We start from the raw sequence: 24,959 nt of genomic DNA on the forward strand, positions 1-24,959 counted from the left end.
CTCAGCGCAACGGACGTCGCTGTTGCGCCAGGGCGGCTCCAAGTCAGCGGAGCCATGTTCCTCCTGCTGGTCCTGTTCACTGGCCTAGGCGGGCTGCACGGGGGCCGCAGTGAGTCCAGAGACCGTTCCCCTCGTTTTGTTCTGTCGGGGGGCTGCTCTCGTTGGTCCAGGATCCAGGCTCAGTACTCCCTCCCTCCCCTCGCCCCTCGCCTTCACCCCCCACAGCCTCCCGACCCTTGGCCTCGAGGTCTGCAGCTAAGGAGGCAGAGAGGCAGACTCCGGGGGAAATCTTTTCATTTCCGTGGGGTGGTTTCCTTGTCTGTAAAACGGACAGAAATGAAAGGTGTGGCCTTTTTCTACCTACAGCAGTCTGACTTTATGTGTGTGTGTGTGTGTGTGTGTGTGTGTGTGTAGCGAATAAAAAGTTAAGATTTGACAAGGCTTAAGAAATTTATCGGTAAGAATGACCGAAGGACAGCAGAAAGGAAAAGTAGATGCATAGATTATAAGAAAAACTTGGTAATGTAGAGAAGCAAATGAATTGGGTTTAGAAATGAATAATGCAAGATTACAAGTATCACAGTAACTGCTTATTTTTTGTTTTAGATCCTCATAAAACCTTTCTGCAGACCACAGTTCCTGAAAAGATTTCAACATCCGAGGCAATAGAACATCCAGAAACTAATGTAATTGGGAAAAAATATTTTTATTTCTTAAATTGTGTTAAGTTGCTTTTAATATCAAGACCCTAGTAGCTGAAGGTGGGCTCCAGCTCTTGGAGGCACAGCTGACCACTCAGGCCAGATTCACAGGGAGGAGCATTTTGATGTGTATTTGTGTGTGTGACCCTGTGTGTGTGTGTTTCTGTTGAGGATGAAGGATTCTAAGGAGGATCCACCGGGGCCAGCACTAGAGAAAGGCAAGCAAAGTGCTTGACTCAGGTGCAGAATTTAAGGGAGTAGCAAAGAACTGGGATTAGGATGAGGCTGAATGAGGTTAGACCAGGTCAGATCCTGTCTTCCTTGAAGGTATTGATATTTTTTTCCATCACGGAAGTTTTGCATTAATTTTGATTGTTTAAAGTATTGCATTGAAATAGTACTTACCTTGATTACTGAGTTTTCTGGGCCCCCCCCCAAGTCCTAGGCCTGCGGATTTGCCCGCAGCTACTTACCTCAACTTTCAGTTAGTCAGGGAAGAGCTGAAAGTGATCAGTGAGTGAAAGTGAGAAAGATGAGCTGATTTTTCAAGTTAAGAGACAGTCTGGGTCAGCTTTTCAGCCATAGCTTGGAGGGGAACAATTTTCTCCGTGTTGTGTTTAGAGGCTCTAGATACCAATTAAATAAGCTTCCCACTCATTTTGCCTAGTTGTTACACTTTTTTTTTTTTCCCAATTGCATGTGGAGATAAACTAATTTGGGAATGTCAAAAGTTCTTCATTTTGGCCAGTGTAATTTTAAATCATCTTGGGTAAAATGGACCCATTTAGATAGATATTTACGGGATGAGGGTCCACAGGTGTTAAACATAGGGCCAGCTGGTGTTACTTCTTTGATAGTGGCAGTGGATTTTAACTTGGCACTTGAAAATTTGCTTGCAATTTTGGAATCAAAAGGTATTTCTGGTAGTTGTGCATTCAGCTAGACGTTTGGGCAGAAGGACTGCTGATACACAGAGTGGAAAACCAGTACAGTGCCTGCTACAAGTCTTACATCTTCTTCCTCTGAATTTTTCTTAATCCCCCAAATTTGTTATATGACCTTCTTTGGTACTGTAGGAGGAAACCATTTATTTTTTTTGCCTAGCTGTTAGTATGTGCTGGTTTATATTTGACTTTCCACCATTTTTGATGTTTAGTGAACAATTGCAAACTGCACAAAGAGCTTCAAAAGGACTTTTTCCTCAGTTGAGGAGTTTCTACTGTTAGCAAATTCATTACAAAATTTGCACTTGCCTTTTGACATTTTGGGGTTTAAATATACACATATAAAAATATAGGTAGTAGTTCCAAAACATTTCAAAAAGAATTGAAAATATTGAATTTGAAAATCTTGCAGCTGTGTCAGTGAAACTCACACGTTCAAACTCATAACTAATCATAAATGAGCTGAACTGTTGAAAAGATTGTGAACCTGTGAACAAACTATAAACTGAACTTGATATGTTATTTTAAAAAATGGGGAACTTCCAATTTGCCTGTAAGGGCCAGTTGTAAACACAGTCTTTCTGAAGAAAGCCAGAGTTAATGTTATGTAAGGTTTTGGGAAGCCTGGTGTCAGGGAGCCATGGGCTTTCTGAAGTGAGAGTGTTTAGGTGCTGTCAGGCTTTCAGCTGTGTTAGTGCAGTTAGTACAGGAAGAGTACTTGCTGGCCTTCTCACTTTCAGAATCCTCATCAGTGCAGTGTCAGAGGAGAGAGGCACTTACTCCTATCTAGAAGCTGTGGCTGTCACTGATTGGCTGACTTTCAGAAACTTTGGGCTGTCATTGATTTGCTAACTTGCAGAAGCTAGTTATTTGAGTATGGCTCTTCTAGCCACATGCCATTGGTAGTTTGATAGGGATTGCACTGAATCTGTAGATTGCCTTGGGTAGTATGGTCATTTTAACAATATTAATTCCTGGAATCCATGAACACAGTGTATCTTTCCATCTGTTTGTGTCATCTTCAATTTCTCTCATCAGTGTCTTATGGTTTTCTGAGTACAGGTCTTTTACCTCCTTGGTTAGATTTATTCCTAGGTATTTATTCTTTTTGATGCAATTGTAAATTGGATTGTTTTCTTAATTTTTATTTCTGATAGTTTATTGTCAGTGTATAGAATGCAACAGATTTCTGTGTATCAGTTTTGTATCCTGCAACTTTACTGAATTCATTTGTTAGTTCTAATAGTTTTTTGGTGGCCTCTTGACGATATTCTATATATAGTATCATGTTGTATGAAACAGTGACTGTTGTAGTTCTAGCATTTCAATTTGATTTTCTTTTATTTATTTTTTATCTGATTACTCTGGCTAGGCTTTCCAGTACCATGTTGAATAAAAATGATGAGAGTGAGGATCCTTGTTTTTTTCCTAGTCTTAGAGGAAAAGCTTTCAGTTTTTCACCATTGAGTATGTTAGCTGTGGGCTTGTCTGATATGGACTTTATTATGTTGAGGTATCATAAATGATGTTGAGTTTTGTCAAAAGCTTTTTCTGCATCTATTGAGATGATCATATGATTTTTACTCTTGAATTTGTTGATGTGGTGTATCACAATATTTGATTTGTAGATATTGAAATATCCTTGTGTCTTTGACATAAATCCAATTTGATCATGGTGTATGGTCCTTTGAATATATTGTTTAATTTGGTTTGCTAATATTTTATTGAGGATTTTTGCCTCTATGTTCATCAGTGATGTTATCCTATAATTTTTTTGTGTGTGTGATGTCTTTGTCTGGTTTTGGTATCAGGCTGATGTTGGCTTCATAGAATAAGTTAGGGAGTGTTCCTTCCTCTTTAATTTTTGGGAATAGTTTGAGAAGGACAAGTGTTAACTCTTCTTTTAATGTTTGGTAGGATTCATCTGTGAAGCTATCTGGTCCTGGACTTTTGTTTGTTGGGAGTTTATTTAAATTACTGATTCAGTTCATTACAATTCTGTTCATATTTTGTATTTCTTCTTGATTTAGTCTTGGTAGATTGTACATTTATAAGAATTTATCCATTTCTTCTGGATTGTCCATTTTATTGGTGCATAATTGTTCACAGTACTCTCATGATTTTTTGTAGCTCTGGTGTGTTTGTTATAACTTCCTTTTTATTTCTGATTTTATATGGGCCCTCATTTTTCTTGATGAGTGCGGCTAAAGTTTTATTGATTTTATTTATCTTTTCAAAGCACCAGCTCTTAGTTTCATTTTTTTTTTAAAGTCTCTATGTCATCTATTTCTGCTCTGATCTTTTCATTATCTTTCCTCATACTAACTTTGAGTTTTGTTTGTTCTTCTTTTTGTAGTTCCTTTAGGTGTAAGGTTAGGTTGCTTATTTGAGATTTTGTTTCCTGAGATAGGCTTGTATCACTAGAAACTTCCCTCTTAGAACTGCTTTTGCTGCATTCCATAGAATTTGGATCACTTTGTTTCCATTTTCATTTGTCTCCAGGTATTTTTTGATTTCCTATTTGATTTCCGCAGTGACACATCAGTTGTTTAGTAGCATATTGTTCAGACTCTACGTGTTTATGTTTTTTGCAGTTTTTTTCTAGTTTTGATTTCTAGTCTCATACCTCTGTGGTTGGGAAAAGAAATGCTTGATGTGATTTCAATTTTCTCAAATTCACTGAGACTTGTTTTTAGCATAATATGTGATCTATTCTGGAGAATGTTTCAAGTGCATTTGAAAAGAGCGTGTATTCTTTTGCTTTTGGATATAATGTTCTGTAAGTATCTCTGAAGTGCATTTTGTAATGTGTCATTTAAGGCCAGTGTTTCCTTATTAATTTTGTGTCTGTATTATTTGTCCGCTGATGTAAGTGGAGTGTTAAAAACCTTACTGTTATTGTGTTACTCTCAATTCTTCCTTTTGTGTTTGTTAGTATTTGCTTTATGCATTTAGGTGCTCCTGTGCTGAGTGCATATACATTTACAATTGTTATATCTTCTTGTTGGCTTGACCCTTTTATCATCTGTGCCATTGGACTGTTCTTCCTATTTTGACCCATATTCCACTGCCTTAATTACCGTAGCTTTATTAGAAGTCTTAATATAAGTTAGTATACGTACTCCTACTTTTCTTTCAAAACTTTAAAGGTGTCATTCCATTGCCTTCTGGTGTCCATTGTTTCAGTCGTAGAGTTACACATTATTTATTTATTTTTTAAATTTTATTTAATTTATTTTTTATACAGGAGGTTCTTATTAGTTATCCATTTTATATATATTGGTATATATATGTCAATCCCAGTCTCCCAGTTCATCCCACCACCACCCGCCCCCCGCCACTTTCCCCCCTTGGTGTCCATACGTATGTTCTCTACATCTGTCTCTATTTCTGCCTTGCAAACTGGTTCATCTGTACCATTTTTCTAGATTCCACATATATGCATTAATATACAAAATTTGTTTTTCTCTTTCTGACTTAACTTCACTCTATATGACAGTCTCTAGATCCATCCACACATAATTTATTAAGAATTATTTTGAAAGTAATGGGTCATTTTTCTCTTACTGATTTTTGAGTATGTTCTCTTTGTCTTTTGTTTTAAATGTTTGAGCATGACATGCCTAGGTTTACTTTCTTTGTGTTCATCCTGATTTGGAATAATAGAATATTTTGAGCCTGTGGGTTGATACCTTTCATAAGCTTTGAAAATATCAGCCATGAATTTTTAAAATGTCATTTCTTTCCTAGTCTTATCTTTATCATATTTTTTTGGACTATAATTACATGAGTGTTAGACATTTTTCATTGGTCACATTTCTCTTGTTTTCTTTTTCATATTTTTCTCTCTGTGTTGCAATCTGGATATTTTCTATTGACCTATATTCCTGTCACCAATCTTATCCCCTGCTATGTCTAATATTCTCTTATACCCTTTTATTGAATTTTTAATAATAGATATTGATTTTTTCTTCTATAAAATCAGAAATGTCTTTCTGATTTTAATTCCTTTATTAAAGATTCTATACTTCTACTGAAATTCTCCATCTTCTCATTTTAATCATGGTTATTTTATAGATATTACTGTGGCTTTGTTATTATTCTCTATTTTTTATTTGTATTTTTAAAAATTTGATCTCGTTCTTTAGCATTTGTTGTAATTTTTTAATGGAAAAAATGGTGTATTCATTTACTAGAGCTTCCATAACAAAGAAACATGAACAATGTGGCTTAAACAACAGAAACTTACTGTCTCATAGTTTTGGAGGCTAGAAGTCCAAGATCAAGGTGTTCGCAGGGTTGGTTCTTTTAGGGACTTTGAGGGGTGGTTCTGCTCCAGGCCTCTATTGTTAGCTTATAGATAGATGTCTTCGTATGAATCTTCATGTGGGATTCTCCTGTTGTGTATGTCTGTGTCCAGATTTACTTTTTTTTACAAGGATACTGCTCACATTGGATTAGGGCCCACACTAATGACCTCTCCTGAACTTGATTACCTCTGTTAAGGCCCTGTCTCTGAATAAGGTCACATTCTGAGGGACTGAGGTTAGGAATTCACATGTAAATTTGGATGGAGGGGGACACAATTCCAAACAGTTGGATGCTGTGTATGAAAAGTTGTAGAAGCTCTGGATGATGTCTTTTTTGAGTTTTTCTCTCCTGTCAGTTTTGTACATTTCTTGTTAATTGCATCCTAGTTTTGTTGTTGTTTTGCTTTGTAAGACATGTGGATTTAAAACTTTATTGGTGCTATCATATTCTCCTTTATTTTTTCATCATATTTATTTAATAAGAAGGCATTTTTAGAGGGTGCAATTTTCAGGTCCCCTCAAGAGTCCACTTAGACTTTGTAGAGTGCCATTCAAAAGATTCTTCTCAGAACATTTATCTGCTGCAATGAATCTTGCTCTTTTCTAATAGAAAGTTAAAGAACTGAAAACTTTTAAATGGCTACTTCTCTTGCTAAAATAAGTTTTTTAAATCAACCAAATAAATAATTTAATGAATCTTATATTTTCTGTTATCTTCTAGAGGGTTCTCTAGACATGTCTCTGCCCTTCCTCTATCCTCTCCTACCTTCTATTCCAGAGGAATTTCATTGTTTGCATTCGATAAACAAAGTGCAATGGTACTTATCGTGTTATCTTGCTAGAGATGTAGTAGGTTTCTTGTAGTTCTATCTTTTAGGAGTGTCTCTTCCAATGAGCAGGAAAATTTACTTCCCAGGAGATCTGGGAGTAAGCAAGCAAAGGTTTCTCTCAAGTGAGGTGGGCATCTTGGCATTTGCCTTGGGCATGGTGAATTGGTGGTGTGTGTCTAAGCCAAAAGGTAATTATCAGCAAGCTTGTCCCTCAGATATGTGAGTAACGGTGAATAGGAGGCAATTCAATTCAGAATCCTGAAGATTCCAACATCCACATGGGAAGGGAAGCACATATGATAGTTATATATTGTTCCTAATTTTGTCAGTTTTAAGAGCATAACTTGAAGAAAACATTTTTTGCATATATTATTTACACGTGTTATTGAAATTTTTTTGGATGCTCATATACAGGTTGCTTATATCATTACAATAGAAGGAAAACCATATTTTATCCATCTCAAAAAGCAGTAAGTATTTTATCTTTTCAAATTTTAATTTTTTGGTTTCTTGATTTTTAAAAATAATTACAAATAGGATTATTTCAATTCAAATGTATATTTGATACATATGTACATTTGATACCTATTGTATATCAGTTATTGGGTAAAGTCATAGGCGTACAAAAGGCAATAAAACATGGGCACAGGTAAATAATTTATAATATAGAAAGATATATTCAAACACATCAATAGAGAAATGGAGAACTGTTCTATAATGCATTATTAAGATAAATGTGTAGATAGTATTCTTTGGAAATCAGAGAAGGCTTTTTGGAAAGAGATGACTTGAGCGAAGATAGTTAGCTCTGTGAAGAAGTGAGGTAGTGTTGGGGGACATTCTGTTTCAAGGAAATCATGTGCAGGTGTGAGACAGACTGGATTTTTGTGGTGTGCAAAAAGTAGTGTGAATGACTGAAGGACATGTTTATTGAGGATAGAAGTAAAACATTTTGGAAAAGTAGGCAGGAGCCGGACTGTAGAAGATCTAGAATGCCATGATAAGGGTATTAGAAGCCAAAATGTTTTTAAGCATGTACTTATATAGGTCCGTTGAGTCTTTATAGGCTGTTTCTGAGGGGGTAAAAGTGGAGGTAAGGTGTCTAATCGTATGATTATATAATAGTTTGGGTGAGTGATGATAGTGGCTTGAACAATGATCATAGCGCTGGAAAGAAAAATTCAGTAAACCTTGAGGATAGATTTGGTAGAATGATTGGGAAACAGTGAGGAATCTTGGATAATTTAGTTGTTGCTTAAGAAAATTGGTAGGTTATAGTGTAATAAAATGAGGGATATTAATGAAGGAGATATTTATGTGAGGAAGGGGTGAGTTTGGTTTGCATTGCTTATAAGATATTCAAGTGGGTTTTTTTTCCCTTAGGTATATGAATGTAGAAATTTGAATCTCTAAGGAGAGATTGGCAATAGGGATATAGATTTAGCAGTAATCAATAGTTTGGTGTAATTTTTTTTAAATGAGAGCTTACAGAGTGCTTACAAATATACTGAGGCTAAAGACGGAATCTTGGGAAAGACCAATATTTCTCTTTACGGTTCTACCGAAAGAGATCAAGCTAGAAGGGTCAGGGAGGTAGGAAGAGAAGCAGAAGAGTGATGTGTGATGTAAATTAAGTGATTAGAGTGAGTGGTCACAGTTTTCAAAATAATGCTAGAAGTCCAGTGCAATGATAATTTTAAAACTGTCTCTTGGATTTGACATTCTGGTGGTTATGAATCTTTTCCAGAGCAGTTCAGGGTGAGTAAGAATTGACAAAGCAAAGAAACTGTGTGTAGACCACTCTTTTGGTAAAATCTGTTGAGAATTGAAAATATGTAGGGAATAGCTAGAGGAGGACACAGGGCCAAGGGAGAGTTATTTAGGATGATAATGACTTGACAATAAACTTTTCAATAGTGTTAAGATAAAAACCAGTAGAGAGGAAGAGTTTGAAATTACAGTACCAATAAAGTATGTATCTTCAATACATGGTGCAGAATAGGATGCATAGCACAAGCGTTTGCTTTGAGCAAAAGAAGTAGTCATTCTCTGGGAATAAATATAAGGAGTGAGGATGGGTACAGGTGATCTGATGAGGTGACATGGAAGTTATTGAGATGATTGACAGGAGCGGTGTCAAGTTTCTGAATAATTACTGAGGAGAATGAAAGAAAATTCAGACCCAGGTTATTGGGAAGAATTGGTACTTAGTTAAGCTTAGTGAATATGAATTTGTAGTGATGCTAAAAAATCTTTCAAAATTCTGTCCTAACCCTACATTTTAATTTTGAGATTCAAGTTTAAAATCTGGAATTAATGAGCAATAATGACAGAGAATTGAAAGTTCTTTGTTGGAAATTGAGACCTATGTTATTTCGCTATTTGATATTTCTAGCAATTTAGGCCGTTCATTATCATGCATTTTAGTATTATGTGTCACTATAATTAAAATGCCTCCCTCTGCCCCTAATTTATTGTAAATGACAAGCATTGGGGCAATAGGATATGCCAAGATAATGCACTACTTTAAATTTCTCCCTCAAAAGGAAAATTTGTATTATGAAGAATAATTTTTCTATGTCTTCTGTTCACAATTTGACCATGTTTTGGGGATTTCTTCCTAGATCATTTTTATCTTCAGCTTCTGTTGTTTATTCTTATGACAAAGATGACACCCAACATTTTCAGCCTTTGTTAGCTCAGGTAAGACTTAGGTATTTTGTTACAGATTTCTTATTCTGGATTTTCTTTAAAAATACAAATATTATGAAAGTTTAGAATATTATTTTACACATTCACTGAAATCGAATAATGTGGACTAGTTCTTATTTCTACCTGGCACAACTTCATTGGGTAATGGCCACTCATATTAAAGTACTAAGGTAGTGAAAGTAAAAAGTATAAGTGAGATATCTGGGATGTCCATTTCAAAAAGAACTTATCCATTTGTTTTTCTCTGTGTATTTTTTTCAGATGGATTGCAATTATCATGGATATGTTGCAGGTTTTCCAAATTCTCTTGTATCACTCAACATTTGTTCAGGACTCAGGTTGTAGCCTGTTTAAAGGCATTCCATTTGCCAGTACTAGATCTTGCTAGTCTATAAGTTGATCCTTTATGTATCTTTTCTAGTTTTACAGTCACCTTTGTTATTTCAATTCCCAAAGGCGTGAACCAGAATTACTGATAAAATAAAGTGTGTCACCCTGGCAGCATCCATTCCAGATGGGAGGCTACTTGTTGATTCTAACAGGATATGCTGCTTGAGGCTTTGAGCAATCTTGAGTGTGGGAGGTGCTGATTGGGTCTCTCCATACTAATCTAGTTTTCCCAAATTCTTTATGTTTTAACTCGTGTCTTAATTTCCTAGAATGGTTGACAGTGTGGAATGCCTGAGTCTGACAGGTACTTTGGCTCTGCTCATAGTCATTCTTAGGCGCATAGCACCTTTAACTCAGCCACACAGATAAATGATTTAAGACATGAAGTGTCAGAGGAGAGGTAGAGATTTCAAAGAGAAGAAAGGGACCTAAGACCAAGGAAAAGAGTGTCTATGGCTCCTAAAGGTTGGCTTAGAAAATCAACACCCTAGGTAGAGGTCTTAACCCCTTTAGCACATGGATGCGTGCCACTGACCTTCTTTCTTTAAGATAATCAAAATACTTTTATTAGAATATTTGTAATAAAAAGCCATTCATATCCTGTGTTATTACTGGTCCAGTTCTGGAGCAACACCTCAAAGCATAAAGAGATAAGTAGAAAAATAAAGTGACTTTAAATGTAAAAAAATTTTTGGCCAACATCAACATTTCTCATAGTTTCAGTAGAATCATATCAGATTTGTTTTGATTATTTTAACATTCAGGGGAATATTGCAGTTTAAAAACATCTCATATGGAATTGAACCAATGGAAGCTGTATCAGGATTCATGCACATGATTCATGAAGAAAAAAATGATATAACTAATATTCCTCTGTTATGGGAAAATGACACTTACATCTATGATAGCTCACAGTATCAAGTCAGAAAAAGTTCAGAAGTAAGTGTGGACTGTTTAATTTTAAAGTTTTCAGTATAATTTTATGAAATGAAAAATACTTTCAGAGCAAAATTTGGTGATATGCAAATTTTAAATTTGTTTTACTTTTTCATGATGGCTCTACATGACTTTTCAAATGGATGGAGAAAGAAATTAAGTTCTTTGTTATGCTTGTTATTAGATGAAAGTTTAGCAAAAACTTAGGTAATTAACCTTGGAAACATATGTGAATATAAGATTAAATAAAGCAAAAAACTAATTTTCTTGTGTGGGCATTTGGATAATTAATGTAAATTATTCCTTTTCCTCAATTATTCTGGTAATTTAGGTGAAAATAATATGTGATCTAGATTTCTAAATGAGTCTTTGTTAATGTGAGAATTCAGAAATGAATAATATCAGTGGCTTACATAAGGTACATGTAAAGCAAACTGATGAATTCTTCCTCCACAGAGACCTGTAGGCTGCCATAAATAACTTTCCTGGCTCTAGTGAACTGCCTATGACTGTAAACTTTAGTAAGATTTTTCTAAACTACATTGTTTGTCAAAAGTAGTTTCTAATAATTGGTGGCAGAAAATCTGCGCACATGGAAGATTACTATGAAAAATTATCACAAGGCTAAGGAAAGGAAACTTAATATTTCTAATTTCAGCTACTGCAAAAATCGAAATATACCTGGGTTCTTGTATAGCTTGGAGTCTCATTGAAAATTCTTATTAATCACAGCATGCTTTGGACTGGAATTTTCTGAATAGTACATAAATTTTGTAGTTGAAAATCACCTTAATATTTAATCAGTATCAACTCGTCTCTCAGTTTATCTCTGAAAATAATTTCAATAGAAGGCAAATTTTTGGAAATTTCTCAAGACTCATGTTGTATGTTTTTCAGACACCTGGCTATTTCAAGTTATTTCCCCAATATCTTGATATGTATATTGTTGTGGATAAAAATCTGGTAGGTTCTTTTTTTTGCATTGTTATTTTTAAATGATTTAACAATCGTCTTTAATCTGATTTCAAGGATATAATAAAAATTTTAAAACCATTTTTTGATAAAAGTTTATTTTGCTTTTGCAATGAATGCTTAAAAATTATGAATACACCAAGTTTTTGTTAATTCATTTATTTTGTATTCTGGGCTCTCTAACTGCTTTTGTAAAGTGAACTATCATTTTCTGAAGCTTGCCAGCTATTTTTCTTGTTTTCAAAAGGACTACATCCTCAATGGAAGCATAGATTAGAACTCCTCCAAACCCTGCCCCTACATACAATAATATCTAATTGCCTCAGCCTAATTGGAAGGGTAGTCTACAAAACAAATATGCCACTCCTTCTAAGCAAAGGGAGAAAGCAAGTTATATGTTTTGTTCTAGCTAAGTTCTAGGGAAACAAGTTATGTTTTGTTCTCCTAAGTTCAAGGTAAATGAAATGACAGAAAATGAACAAAATTCTCATATTGAGGATGCATGACTGTACTTCAGGTCTTGTATAGGTTTGGGTTTTGAATTTATACAGCATGGGCAATTAGTAGATTCTAAGCTATGAGGCTACATTTGTCCCAGGTTGGTAGATCTGAGGGCAGCTGATGGAAGCAAGTAGTATTTCTCTCTGGAGGAATGCAACTTCAAGCAGGATTCCTGCAGATTCATATCAGCCATATATGAGCTCAAAATCCATAAGAGACTTAGCCACCATGTACAAGGGTTAGCAAAACAAAAACTCATAGATTAGACCCAAAAAATTTTGAGATATTAAAATTTTAAGATATAAGTTATAAAATAAAGATATTTTTTCCCATAAGGAAGTCATTGGTTCTGAAGAGGTGAATATGAGGCAGGGAAGCTGAGCTAACTCTTGGCAGAGGTGACAAAAATTGAAGTGTATGACTCATTAAAGAGTTGATAGGTTTTTTAGTGTGGCTAAGCTGACCCAGTACAAAGTCAACACATACACTAAAATCACATTCTTACAAAATTACAAGGCAATTAGAAGTAGGAAAGCAGAATTTTAAGCATAATCAACAAAAGGAAAGCAATAAAGGGAAAGAAAAACGTACATTAAACTTTTGTTTCATAAATGTGGAACAAATTAAAAGCTAATTAAGATAAAATATTTCAACTCAGATATGTAAGTAATTATATTAGATGCAGGGGGACTAAGTACAGCAGTTAAAATCCAAAGATAAAGTTTAATTAAAAGCAAAGACAGAGTGTGATGTAAGACACACACACGTACATACTCGCTCTGCTTACAACTGACGTCAAAAATATGTCATGAAAGTAAAAGATTATAAAAAATATACCATAAAAATATTCTAAAATCCTGTTTAGCTAGATTAATATCAAAGTAGACTTTAAGATAAGTGTAAGTTATCTCTTACTGTGTAGCATACCACTCCAAAATTTAGTGGCCTAAACCAATAACCATTTATTTATTTGGTTGGTAGCCCAGAGATGTTTTTGGACTTTTATCAATCTCAGACCCTTTTTATCTAATCTGGTGGCCTTTTATTGATACAGTATCTTAAAACCTTTGTAGTCTTCTTTCTTTTCTCTTCTCTTTTTTTTTCCGTTTTACAGGATTACTTTTTAACCACCTGTTTTTCCTCACACAGAAAATGTTCTTTACTAAGATTTCAAAGGCATAGAAATACAGTTTAAAAGGTTTCAACAACTTTTTTTTTTTTTTTTTTTGCGGTTCGCGGGCCTCTCACTGCCGTGGCCTCTCCTGTCACGGAGCACAGACTCCGGATGCACAGGCTCAGCGGCCATGGCTCACGGGCCCAGCCACTCCGCGGCATGCGGGATCCTCCCAGACCGGGGCACGAACCCGTGTCCCCTGCATCAGCAGGCCGACTCTCAACCACTGTGCCACCAGGGAAGCCCCTGAACAACTTCGTTTAAACAAAATATACGTTGCTATGTGGTTACCAGTGGCAGGTATGAGGATTAACTGCGACCTTGGTGAAGCCCAGTAGGGAGCTTGCAAAAGAAGTTCTCCTAGTGCCTTTCCTTGAAATAGCCCACCAGTGTGAAATCACCTATTTGTTGAATTGTTTTCTAATGAAGGAGTACAGAGTATTATGTTTTCTTAGCATAATGTCCTAAAGTTTTATCCATGTTGTAGCATGTGACAGCATGCCCTTCTTTTTTAAGGCTGCATAATATCCCACTGTGTACCTATACAATATTTTCTTTATCCAGTCACCTGTTAATGGACCTTTAAGTTTCTTCACCTTTTGGCTATTGTGAATAATGATGCAAGGAACATGAATGTGTAAATATTTCTTTGGGATCTTTCTTTTTTAAATGTTTGATAGAATTTTTTAGTGAATCTACCTGGTCCAGGATTTTACTTTATTATGTGGTTTTTGATTACTGATTCATTTTCATTACTTACTCATTATTGATCTAGTAATATCTTTAATATTTTTGTATATTTCAGTCTTGGTAGGTTAGATTTCTAGGAATTTATGTTTTTTATGTTATCCAATTAGTTAGCATATAATTATTCATAGTAGTCTCTTATAATCCTTTTTATTTTTGTGGTATCAGTTGTAATGTCCTCATTTCATTTCTAATTTTAGTTATTTGTATCTTCTGTTTAAATTTTTTTTTATTTTATACTGAAGTATAGTTAATTTACAATGTTGTGTTAGTTTCAGGTGTACAGCCAAGTGATTCAGTTATACATATACATATATCTGTTCGTTTCCAGATTCTTTTCCTATATATAGGTTATTACAAGATACTGAATATAACTCCCTGTGCTATACAGTAGGTCCTTGTTGATTATCTACTTTATATATAGTAGTGTGTGTATGTTAATTCCAAACTCCTAATTTATCCCTCCCTACCTTTCCCTTTTGGTAACCATAAGTTTGTTTTCTAAGTCTATGATTCTGGTTCTGTTTTCTAAATAAGTTCATTGGTACCATTTTTTTTAGATTCCACATATGTGTGTTATCATATATTTGTGTTTCTCTGTCTGACTTCACTTAGAATAACAATTTCTTCATCTATCCATGTTGCTGCAAAGGGCATTATTTCATTCTTTTTATGGCTGAGTAATATTGCATTGTATATATGTACCACATCATCTTTATCCATTTATCTGTTGATGGACATTTAGGTTGCTTCCATGTCTTGACAATTGTAAATAGTGCTGCAGTGAACATTGTGGTGCATGTATCTTTTTGAATTATGGTTTTCTCTGGATATATACGCCCAGGAGTGGGATTGCTGGATCATATGTTAGCTCTCTTTTTAGTTTTTTAAGGAACCTCCATATGTTCTCCATAGTGGCTGCACCAATTTACATTCCCACCAGCGATGTAGGAGGGTTCCCTTTTCTCTACACCCTCTTCAGCATTTATTGTTTGTAGACCTTTTGATGATGGCCATTCTGACCGGTGTGAGGTGATACCTCATTGTAGTTTTGATTTACATTTCTCTAATAATTAGCGATGTTGACCATCTTTTCATGTACCTTTTGGCCATCTGTATGTCTTCTTTGGAGAAATGTCTATTTAGATCTTCTGCCCATTTTTGATTGTGTTGTTTATTGTTTTGATATTGAGCTGTGTGAAGTGTTTGTATATTTTGGAGATTAATCTCTTGTCGGTCACATCATTTGCAAAAATTTCCTCCCATTCTGTGGGCTGTCTTCATTTTGTTGATAGTTTCCTTTGCTACACAAAAGCTTTTAAGTTTAATTAGGTCCCAGTTGTTTATTTTTGTTTTTATTTTCATTACTCTAGGAAGTGGATCAAAAAAGATCTTGCTGCCATTTATGTCAAAGAGTGTTCTGCCTGTGTTTTCCTCTTACATTTTAGGTCTTTAATCCATTTTGAGTTTATTTTGCTGTATGGTGTTAGAGAGTGTTCTTATTTCATTCTTTTACACGTGGCTGTCCACGTTTCCCAGCACCACTTATTGAAGAGGCTGTCTTTTCTCCATTGTGTATTCTTGCCTTCTTTGTTGTAAATTAATTGACCATAGGTGTGTGGGTTTATTTCTGGGCTTTCTATCCTGTTCCATTGATCAATGTTTCTATTTTTGTGCCAGTACCATACTCTTTTGATTAGTATAGCTTTGTAGCATAGTATGAAGTCAGGGTGCCTGATTCCTCTAGCTCCATTTTTGTTTCTCAGTATTGATTTGACTATTCAGGGTTTTTTGTGTTTCCATACACATTTTAAGATTTTTTGTTCTAGATATGCCGAAAATGCCATTGGTAATTTGATAGAGATTGCATTAAATATGTAGATTGCCTTGGGTAGTATAGTCATTTTGACAATATTGATTCTTCCAATCCAAGAACATGGTATATGATTCCATCTGTTTGTGTCATCTTTGATTTCTTTCTTCAGCATCTTATAGTTTTCAGACTACAGGTCTTTTGCCTTTTTAGGTAGTTTTATACCTAGGTATTTTCTTTTTAATGAGATGGTAAATGGGATTGTTTCCTTAGCTTCTCTTTCTGATCTTTTGTTGTTAGTGTATGGAAATGCAGTAGATTTCTGTGTATTAGTTTTTTATCCTGCAACTTTACCACATTCATTGATGAGCTGTATTAGTATTCTGTTAGCATCATTAGGATATTCTATGTATAGTATCATGTCATCTGGAAACAGTGACAGTTTTACTTCTTCTTTTCCAGTTATGATTCCTTTTCGTTTCTTTTTCTTCTCTGATTCCCATGGCTAGCAACTATGTTGAATATAAATGGCAAGAGTGGACATCCTTGCCTTGTTCCTGGTCTTAAAGGAAATGCTTTCAGTTTTTCACTGTTGAGAATTGTGTTTGCTGTGGATCTGTCACATATGGCCTTTATTATGTTGAGGTATGTTCCCTCTATGCCCACTTTCTGGAGGGTTTTTAATCATAAATTGGTGTTGAATTTTGTCAAAAGCTTTCTCTGCCTCTATTGAGATGATCATATGTTTTTTATTTTCACTTTGTTGATGTGGTGTATAACATTGATTTGTGGATATTGAAGAATCCTTACATCCCCGAGATAAATCCCACTTGACCATGGTGTATGATCTTTTTAATGTATTGTTGGATTTGGTTTGCTAGTGTTTTGTTGAGGATTTTTACATCTATGTTCATCAGTGATATTGGCCTGTAATTTTCTTTTTTTGTGGTATCTTTGTCTGATTTTGGTGATGATGGCCTCATGGAATGAGTTTCAGAGTGTTCATCCCTTTGTAATTTTTTGGGAATATTTTCAGAAGGATAGGTGTTAACTCTTCTCTAAATGTTTGATAGAATTCTCCTGTGAAGCCATCTAGTCCTGGACTTTTGTCTGTTGGGAGTTTTTAAATTACAGTTTCAATTTTGGTACTTGTGATTCGTCTGTTCATGTTTTCTATTTCTTCCTGCTTCAGTCTTAGAAGGTGGTACCTTGTCCATTATAGTGATATATACTTTCTTTTAGTAGTCTGTTATGATCCTTTGTATTTCTGTGTTGTCATTTGTAACTTCTCCTTTTTCATTTCTAATTTTATTGATTTGAGCCCTCTCCTTTTTTTCCTCATGAGTATGGCTAAAGCTTTATCAATTTTGTTTATCTTTTCAAAGAACCAGCTTTTAATTTCATTGATCTTTTATTGTTTTCTTTGTTTCTATTTCATTTATTTCTGCCTTGATCTTTGTGATTTCTTTCCTCCTATTAACTTTGGGTTTTGTTTGTTCTTCTTTCTCTAGTTGCTTTAGGTATAAAGTTAGGTTGTTTATTTGAGATTTTTCTTGTTCCCTGAGGTAAGATAGTATTGCTATAAATATGTCTCTTAGAACTGCTTTTGCTCTGTCCCATAGGTTTTGGATCATCGTGTTTTCGTTTTCATTTGTCTCTAGGTATTTTTTGATTTCATCTTTGATTTCTTCAACGAACCATTGGTTGTCTAGTAACATATTGTTTAGCCTCCACGTGTTTGTGGTTTTTGCAGTTTTTTTCTTGTAGTTGATTTCTAATCTCATAGTGTTGTATTCAGAAAAGATGTTTGATATGATTTCAGTTTTCTTAAATTTACTGAGGCTTGCCTTATGGCCCAAGATGTGACCTGTCCTCAAGAATGTTCCATGTGCACTTGAGAAGAATGTGTATTTGCTGCTTTTCGATGGAACACTGTATAGATATCAATTAAGTCCACCTGATCTAATGTGTCACTTAAGGGCTGTGTTTCCTCATTTATTTTTGTGTCTGGATGATCTCTCCATTGATTTAACTGGGGTGTTAAAGTCCCCCACTATTATTGTGTTACTATCAATTTCTCCTTTTATATCTTTTAACATTTGCCTTATATATTGAGGTGCTCCTGTGTTGTGTGCACATATATATATGTACAATTGTTATATCTTTCTCTTGGATTGATCCCTTGATCATTATGTAGTGTCCCTCTTTGTCTCCTGTAACAGTCTTTATTTTAAAGTCTATTTTGTCTGATATGAGTATTGCTATTGCAGCTTCCTTTTGATTTCCATCTGCATGGAGTACCTTTCTCCATCCCCTCACTTTCATTCTGTACAGGTTTCTAGATCTGAAGTGAGTCTCTTGTAAACAGCATATACATGAGTCTTGTTTTTGTATCTGTTCAGCCAGTCTATGTCTTTTGGTTGGAGCATTTAATTCATTTACATTTAAGATAATTACCAATATGTATGTTTTTATTGCCATTTTAAAAATTGTTTTGGATTTTTTTGTAAGCTGTTTTTCTTCCTTTTCTGTTTTGTTCTCTTTTCTTGTGATTTGATGACTATGTTTAGTGTTGTGTTTGGATTCCTTTTTATTTTTTGTGTGTATATCTAATGTAGTTTTTTGGTTTATGGTTTCCATGAGGTTTTGATACAGTGGTCTGTATATATAAAAGTTTGTTTTAAGTTGGTTGACTTAATTTCAAATGCATTTCCAATATCCTGAATTTGTATTCTCCTCTTCTCATGATTGCTTGTTTGGATATCATATTTTTGTGTGGATGATATCTTGACTATGCTACATGTTTGCCTTTACAGGTGAGCTTTCCCATTTGTTTTCTTTTTTCTAGTTGTTGCCTTTTCTTTTCCGCCTAGAGTTTTTCCTTTAGCATTTGTTGTAAAACTGGTTTGGTGGTGCTGAATTCTTTTGCTTGTCTGTAAAGCTGTTGATTTCTCTGTCAAGTCTGAATGAGAGCCTTGCTGGGTAGAGTATTCTTGGTTATAGGTTTTTCCCTTTCATCACTTTAAATACATTGTGCTATGCCCTTCTGGCCTGCAGAGTTTCTGCTGAAAAATCAGTTGATAATTTTATGGTGATTCCTTTGTATGTTTTTTGTTGCTTTTCCTTTGCTGCTTTTAAGATTTTCTCTTTGTCTTTAATTTTTGTCAGTTTGATTAATATGTGTCTCAGCATGTTCCTCCTTGGTTTTGTCCTGTATGGGACGCTCTGCCCTTCCTGGACTTGGGTGACTTCTTTTCCATATTAGGGAAGTTTTTGGCTCTTATCTCTTTGAATATTTTCTCAGGACCTTTCTCTCTTTTCTCCTTCTGGGACCCCTATAATGCGAATGCTGGTTTGTTTAATGTTGTCCCAGAGGTCTCTTAGACTGTCCTCATTTCTTTTCATTCTTTTTTTCTTTATTCTGTTTTGTGGCAGTGATTTCCACCATTCTGTCTTCCAGCTCACTTATCTGTTCTTCTGCGTCTTTTATCTTGCTATTGATTCCTTCTAGTGTATTTTTCTTTTCAATTATTGTATTGTTCAACTCTCTTCTTTAGATCTTCTTGATCTTTCTTAAACATTTCTTGTATCTTCTCATTCTGTGCCTCCATTCTTTTTTGAAATCTTGTATCATCTTTACTATCATTACTCTGAATTATTTTTTCAGGTAGATTGCCTATCTCCACTTCACTTAGTTGTTTTTCTGGGGTTTTATCTTGTTCCTTTGTCTGGAACATATTCCTCTGCCATCCCATTTTGTCTGACTTTATGTGTTTGTGGTCTCTGTTCCAGAGCCTACAGGATTGTAGTTCCGCTTCCTTCTGGGGTCTACTCCCTGGTGGGTGAGGCTGTTCTAAGAGGCTTGTGCAGGCTTCCTTGTGGGAGGGCCTGGTTCCTGCCTGCAGGTGTGTGGAGCTGGGTCTTTTCCCTCTGGTGGGCATGGACATGTCAAGGGGTGTGTTTAGAGCAGCTTTGGGCTCAACACTACTTTAGGAAGCCTGTTTGCTGATGGGTGGGCTGTGTTTCTGCTCTGTTGGTTGTTGGGCCTGAGGCATCCCAGCACTTGAGCCTACAGGCCATTGGGTGGGGCCAGGTCTTGCTGTCAAATGGCCGCTTCCAGGAGAGCTCACCCCAATGAGTACTCCCAGGTACCTCTCTCACCAGTGTCCATGTCACTGAAGTGAGCCAAAGCCATCCCCCACCTCCCCAGGAAATGCTCCAAGACCAGCAGGTAGGTCTTGCTCAGGCTCTTATGAAGTCACCGCTTTTTCTCTCAGTCCCAGTGCACACAAGAATCTGGGAGGAGAGGCTTCCTTTTCCTGATGAGTAACTCATTGAGACTGCTGGACTCATCCATCCATCATACTCCATGAGGGCCATGGGAGCCTTTCAAATCTGTATCTTCTCTTTTTTTTAAGTAAGTAAATGTGGCTGTTTTCTTAATTTCTCTTTCTGCTAGTTCATTGTTACTGCATATAAAGACTATAGATTCCTGTATAATGATTGTGTACCTTGCAACTTTATTGAATAGTTATAACAGGTTTTGGTGGGGTCTTTCAGATTTTCTATACGTAAAATTATGCCATCTGCAAATAGGTCAGTTTTACTTCTTCTTTCTGATTTGGATGCCTTTTATTTCTTTTTCTTGCCTGATTGCTCTTCCGCAAACTGTGTTGAATAAGAGTGTGATAGTGGGCATCTTTGTCTTGTTCTCGATCCTGGAGGGATAGCATTCTATTCTTCAGCATTGAATATAGTGTTTGCTGTGGGTTTGTCATATACGGCCTTTATTATATACATTTTACTGATAGTTTTTATCATACGGATGTTAAATGTTGTCAGAAGCTTTTTCTGCATCTATCGAAATGATCATATGGTTTTTATTCTTCAGTTTGTTAATGTGGTGTATCATGCTAATTGGTTTCTGGATGTTGAACCATTTTTGTGTCCCTGGAATAAATCTCACTTAATCATGGTGTATGATCCTTTTAACGTATTGTTGTATTTGGTTTACTAATGTTTTGTTGAGGATTTTTGCATCTATGTTCATCAGAGATATTAGGCTTTAATGTACTTTTTTGTGTGTTGTACTTCTCTAATTTTGGTAAAAGGGTAAGGTTGGCCTTATAAAATAAGTTAAGAAGCATTTCTTCCTCCTTAATTTTTTGGGAACAGTTTGAAAAGATTGATACTAAAGCTTCTTTGACTGGTAGAATTCACCTATGTGGCCATTTCACCATGGACTTTTGTTTTTTGGGAGATTTTTAAAGTTACTGATTCAATCTCCTTACTAGTGATTAGTTTATTCAGATTTTCTATTTCTTCATGGTTCAGTCTTGAAATGTTGTATAATTCTGAGAATTTATCCACTTGTATGTTGTTAAAGTTCTTGGCATATAGCAGTTCATTGTATTCTCTCATAATCCTTGTATTTCTAAGGTATCTGTTGTAACTTCTCTTCTTTTGTTTCTGATTTTCTCTGAGTTTCTCTCTTTTTTCTTAGTCTAGCTAAAGGTTTTTCTTTTTTTCCAAGAACCAGCTCTTAGTTTCATCTATCTTCTCTATTGTTTTATTAGTCTCTTTCATTTATTTTTGCTCTGATCTTTATTAATTCCTTTTTTGTCTACTGACTTTTTGCTTCACTTTTTCTTCTTTTTCTAGTTGCTTTAGATATGCGTTAGGTTGGTTCTTTGAGATTTTTCTTAATTTCTTGAGGTAATCTGGTGTTGATATAAACTTTCCTTTTAGTACCGCATCCCACAGATTTTGATATGTGGCATTTTCATTTGTCTTCAGGTAATTTTTGACTTCTCCTTTGATTTTTTCTTTGATCCAATAGTTGTTCAAAGAATGGTGTTTAGTCTACACACATTTGTGATTTTCAGAGCTTTCTTCTTGTAGTTGATTTCTTGTTTCATAACATTGTGGTTGGGATAGATGCTTGATATGATTTTAATTTTCTTACATTTATTGAGACTTGTTTTGTTTCTCAACATATGGTCTGTCCTTGAGAAAGTTCCATGTGCACTTGAGAAGAATGTGTATTCTGATGCATTTAGATGGAATGTTCTGTACAAATCTATCAAATCCATCTTGTCTAATGTTTCATTTAAGGCCACTGTTTCCTTTAGGTCTGTTAATAATTGCTTTATATATTTTGGTTCTCCTATGTTTGGTACATACATATTAAATAACTGTTATGTGTTCTTGATGAATTGTTCCTTTTATCATTATATACTGTCCATTTTTGTCTCTTGTTACTCTTTTTGGTTTGAAGTCTATTTTGTCTGTTATGTGTATGGCTACACTCATTTTCTTTTGGCTGCCATTGGAGTGTCCTCTTCCATCCCTTCACTTTGAGCCTGTGTTTGTCTTCAGAGCTAAGATGTATCTTCTGGAAGCAGCATATTATTGGGTCTTGTTTCTTAATCCATTCAGCCACTCTGTGTCTTTTGGTTGGTAAATTCAGTCCATTTACATTTAGGGAGATTATTGATAAATGAGGTCTTCATAATGCTGCTTTTGTTTTCTGGCTGCTCTGTATCTCCATTGTTTCTTTTTTCTTGTATTTCTGTCTGGCATTTTGGTTTGGTGGTTTTCCATGTCTTTGAATTTTATATTTTCTGAAGGTTGAATTTTTTCAGAATATAAAGTAAGTGCTATTTTTCAAAATTAATGAATCCTTAAAATGGGGGAATTTAATTGTATATATATTATACCTCAATAAATTTGATCTAAAAATTTAAGAGTTGGGTAGCACTAAAAAACACACACTTCAAAACAATTATATATACCAACTTTATCACTAAGTCAGAAAGAAAGAGAAAGGCAGTGTATGCATTCAGTCAGTTGGCAGGATGTAGTAGTGCCTTATTTATATAACCATATTCAGCCTCGTCCTAGTAAGAGTTAATATGCATTTTGGAAAAAAGAGTTGAACCCTGATGAATCCTCAAAATTTTTGATTTTCACCTCATAAGGGGTTAAGGCCTTTTTATATAGATGAGTCCAGTTGATAAAAATGGAGAAACTTGTTGCACAATGTTTAAACATATCTGAATATAAAATCCTGAAGATATAACCTTGAAATATAGAACCTCCCCCCTCCAAATGTTCTCTTATAACATAGCAAAAATCAAAAGGAAATACCATGAAGACATGAATAGGAAAAATAGAAAACTGTAAGTCAGCTTCATTGATTACAATAATGGAATGGATTAAATATTCCCATTAAAATGTGCAAAGGATCTCAAATTAGATGACATTTATGACACAGCTTAACATAAAATGACACTGTTAGGTATAAAACATTTCTTAAAAGACCAGCAAAAATGTGCAAGATTTACCATAAAAAAAGAAAATCAGGGGCTTCCCTGGTGGCACAGTGGTTGAGAGTCCACCTGCCGATGCAGGGGATGCGGGTTCGTGCCCTGGTCCGGGAAGATCCCACATGCCGCGGAGTGGCTGGGCCCGTGAGCCATGGCCGCTGAGCCTGCGCGTCTGGAGCCTGTGCTCCACAACGGGAGGGGCCACAACAGTGAGAGGCCCGCATACCGCAAAAAAAACAAAACAAAACAAAAAAGAAAATCAGGATGATATTACTAATAGGTAAAGTTCAGGGTAAAAAAAATGTAGATAGAAGAATTAAAGAAGTATTTTATATTGAATGTTACAGTTCAAGTTAAAGATGAATTTCTAATAATAAGCATTTAGTGCTAAGTGAATTATGTTGAAAGTATAAAAAGAAAACCTTTGGAAGTGATCAGAAGAATTTAACAGAAACCAAAACTATACTGGAGTACATTCAATCATTTCTGTTAGCCTTTAACAGATAGAAAATAAGTGTTAACATATAAAGATCAAATTATTTATCAGCTTGTTTTACTAAACACTTATTGACCTTTGTATCTTATGAATGGGTACCACATACATTCAAATGTCTATAGATATATATAGAAAATACATGCAAATGTAGTCATCTATAGGTCACAAGGAAAACACCAATAGTTTTGTAAAAGCAGAAACCAATTTGCCAGGGGCTTCCCTAGTGGCGCAGTGGTTAAGAATCCACCTGCCAATGCAGGGGACATGGGTTTGAGCCCTGACCCGGGAAGATCCCACATACCACAGAGCAACTAAGCACGTGTGCCACAACTACCAAGCCTGCGCTCTAGAGCCTGCAAGCCACAACTACTGAGCCCACGTGCCACAACTACTGAAGCCCGTGCACCTAGAGCCTGTGCTCCACAACAAGAGAGGCCACTGCAATGAGAAGCCCACACACCGCAACAAAGAGTAGCCCCTGCTCGCCGCAACCAGAGAAAGCCCATGCACAGCAGCGAAGACCCAACGCAGCCAAAAAGAAAATAAATAAATTTATTTAAAAAAAACATTTTGCCAGAGCTTTATCACAGTATATTAAAAAAAAAATAAAAAGAGATAAGGCAAAAATAATAAAATTAAAAAATTAAATACAATTATGAGTAATTTTTCAAGGCAGAAAAGGAAAACTATAGTCTTTAGCTATTTAGAAATTAATGAATTGTATATAGTGTTTTAAAAATTAGGTGGATGTGTATTAATCAGAAGAGGCTAGGTTATGCTCTCATAAGAAACACTCCCCAAATCTTAGTGGCTAAACACAGTTTAAGTTTCATTGATTCAATCAATGCCAACCATGCTCCTGGCTGACTCTCCAGGGCAGCAGTCTTCCATGTGTTGGCTCAGCACTAGAGAATGCTTAGATTTTTTGGCACTTCTAGATTGATAGTTTCTTTTCCAATTGCCAAACCGATAGAAGTGCAGACCAGAGAGACGTGAGCTACAATAAGGAAATACTTCTCAGGAATGGCATGCATCACTTTTGCCCTCATTGCATTGGCCAAAGTGAATCACCTGCCCATGCCTACCTTTAAAAGAAGGGTTCCTG

The 24,959-nt window shown here is 35.4% G+C and overlaps 1 protein-coding gene across 5 annotated transcripts in view; it reads left to right on the top strand.

Annotated features, from left to right (window-relative positions):
* LOC113628890 (disintegrin and metalloproteinase domain-containing protein 5-like) overlaps positions 1 to 24,959 on the top strand; it is a 171,080-nt gene continuing 146,121 nt past the window's right edge. For 3 of the 5 annotated variants that reach the window (XM_027122884.1, XM_027122888.1, XM_027122887.1), the window contains exons 1-7: positions 1 to 109; positions 607 to 686; positions 7,200 to 7,255; positions 9,410 to 9,488; positions 9,759 to 9,835; positions 10,652 to 10,826; positions 11,721 to 11,786. In XM_027122884.1, the coding sequence (XP_026978685.1) occupies positions 55 to 109; positions 607 to 686; positions 7,200 to 7,255; positions 9,410 to 9,488; positions 9,759 to 9,835; positions 10,652 to 10,826; positions 11,721 to 11,786 (588 nt within the window). In that variant the 5' untranslated portion in view covers positions 1 to 54. The remainder of the gene's footprint in view (positions 110 to 606; positions 687 to 7,199; positions 7,256 to 9,409; positions 9,489 to 9,758; positions 9,836 to 10,651; positions 10,827 to 11,720; positions 11,787 to 24,959) is intronic. The other 2 variants (XM_027122886.1, XM_027122885.1) reach the window with 1 other exon arrangement.

This window comes from Aethalodelphis obliquidens, unplaced genomic scaffold (genome assembly GCF_003676395.1).
Source record: "Aethalodelphis obliquidens isolate GAN/ISIS:26980383/991018 unplaced genomic scaffold, ASM367639v1 scaffold25, whole genome shotgun sequence".
NCBI classification, from domain to species: Eukaryota; Metazoa; Chordata; class Mammalia; order Artiodactyla; family Delphinidae; genus Aethalodelphis; species Aethalodelphis obliquidens.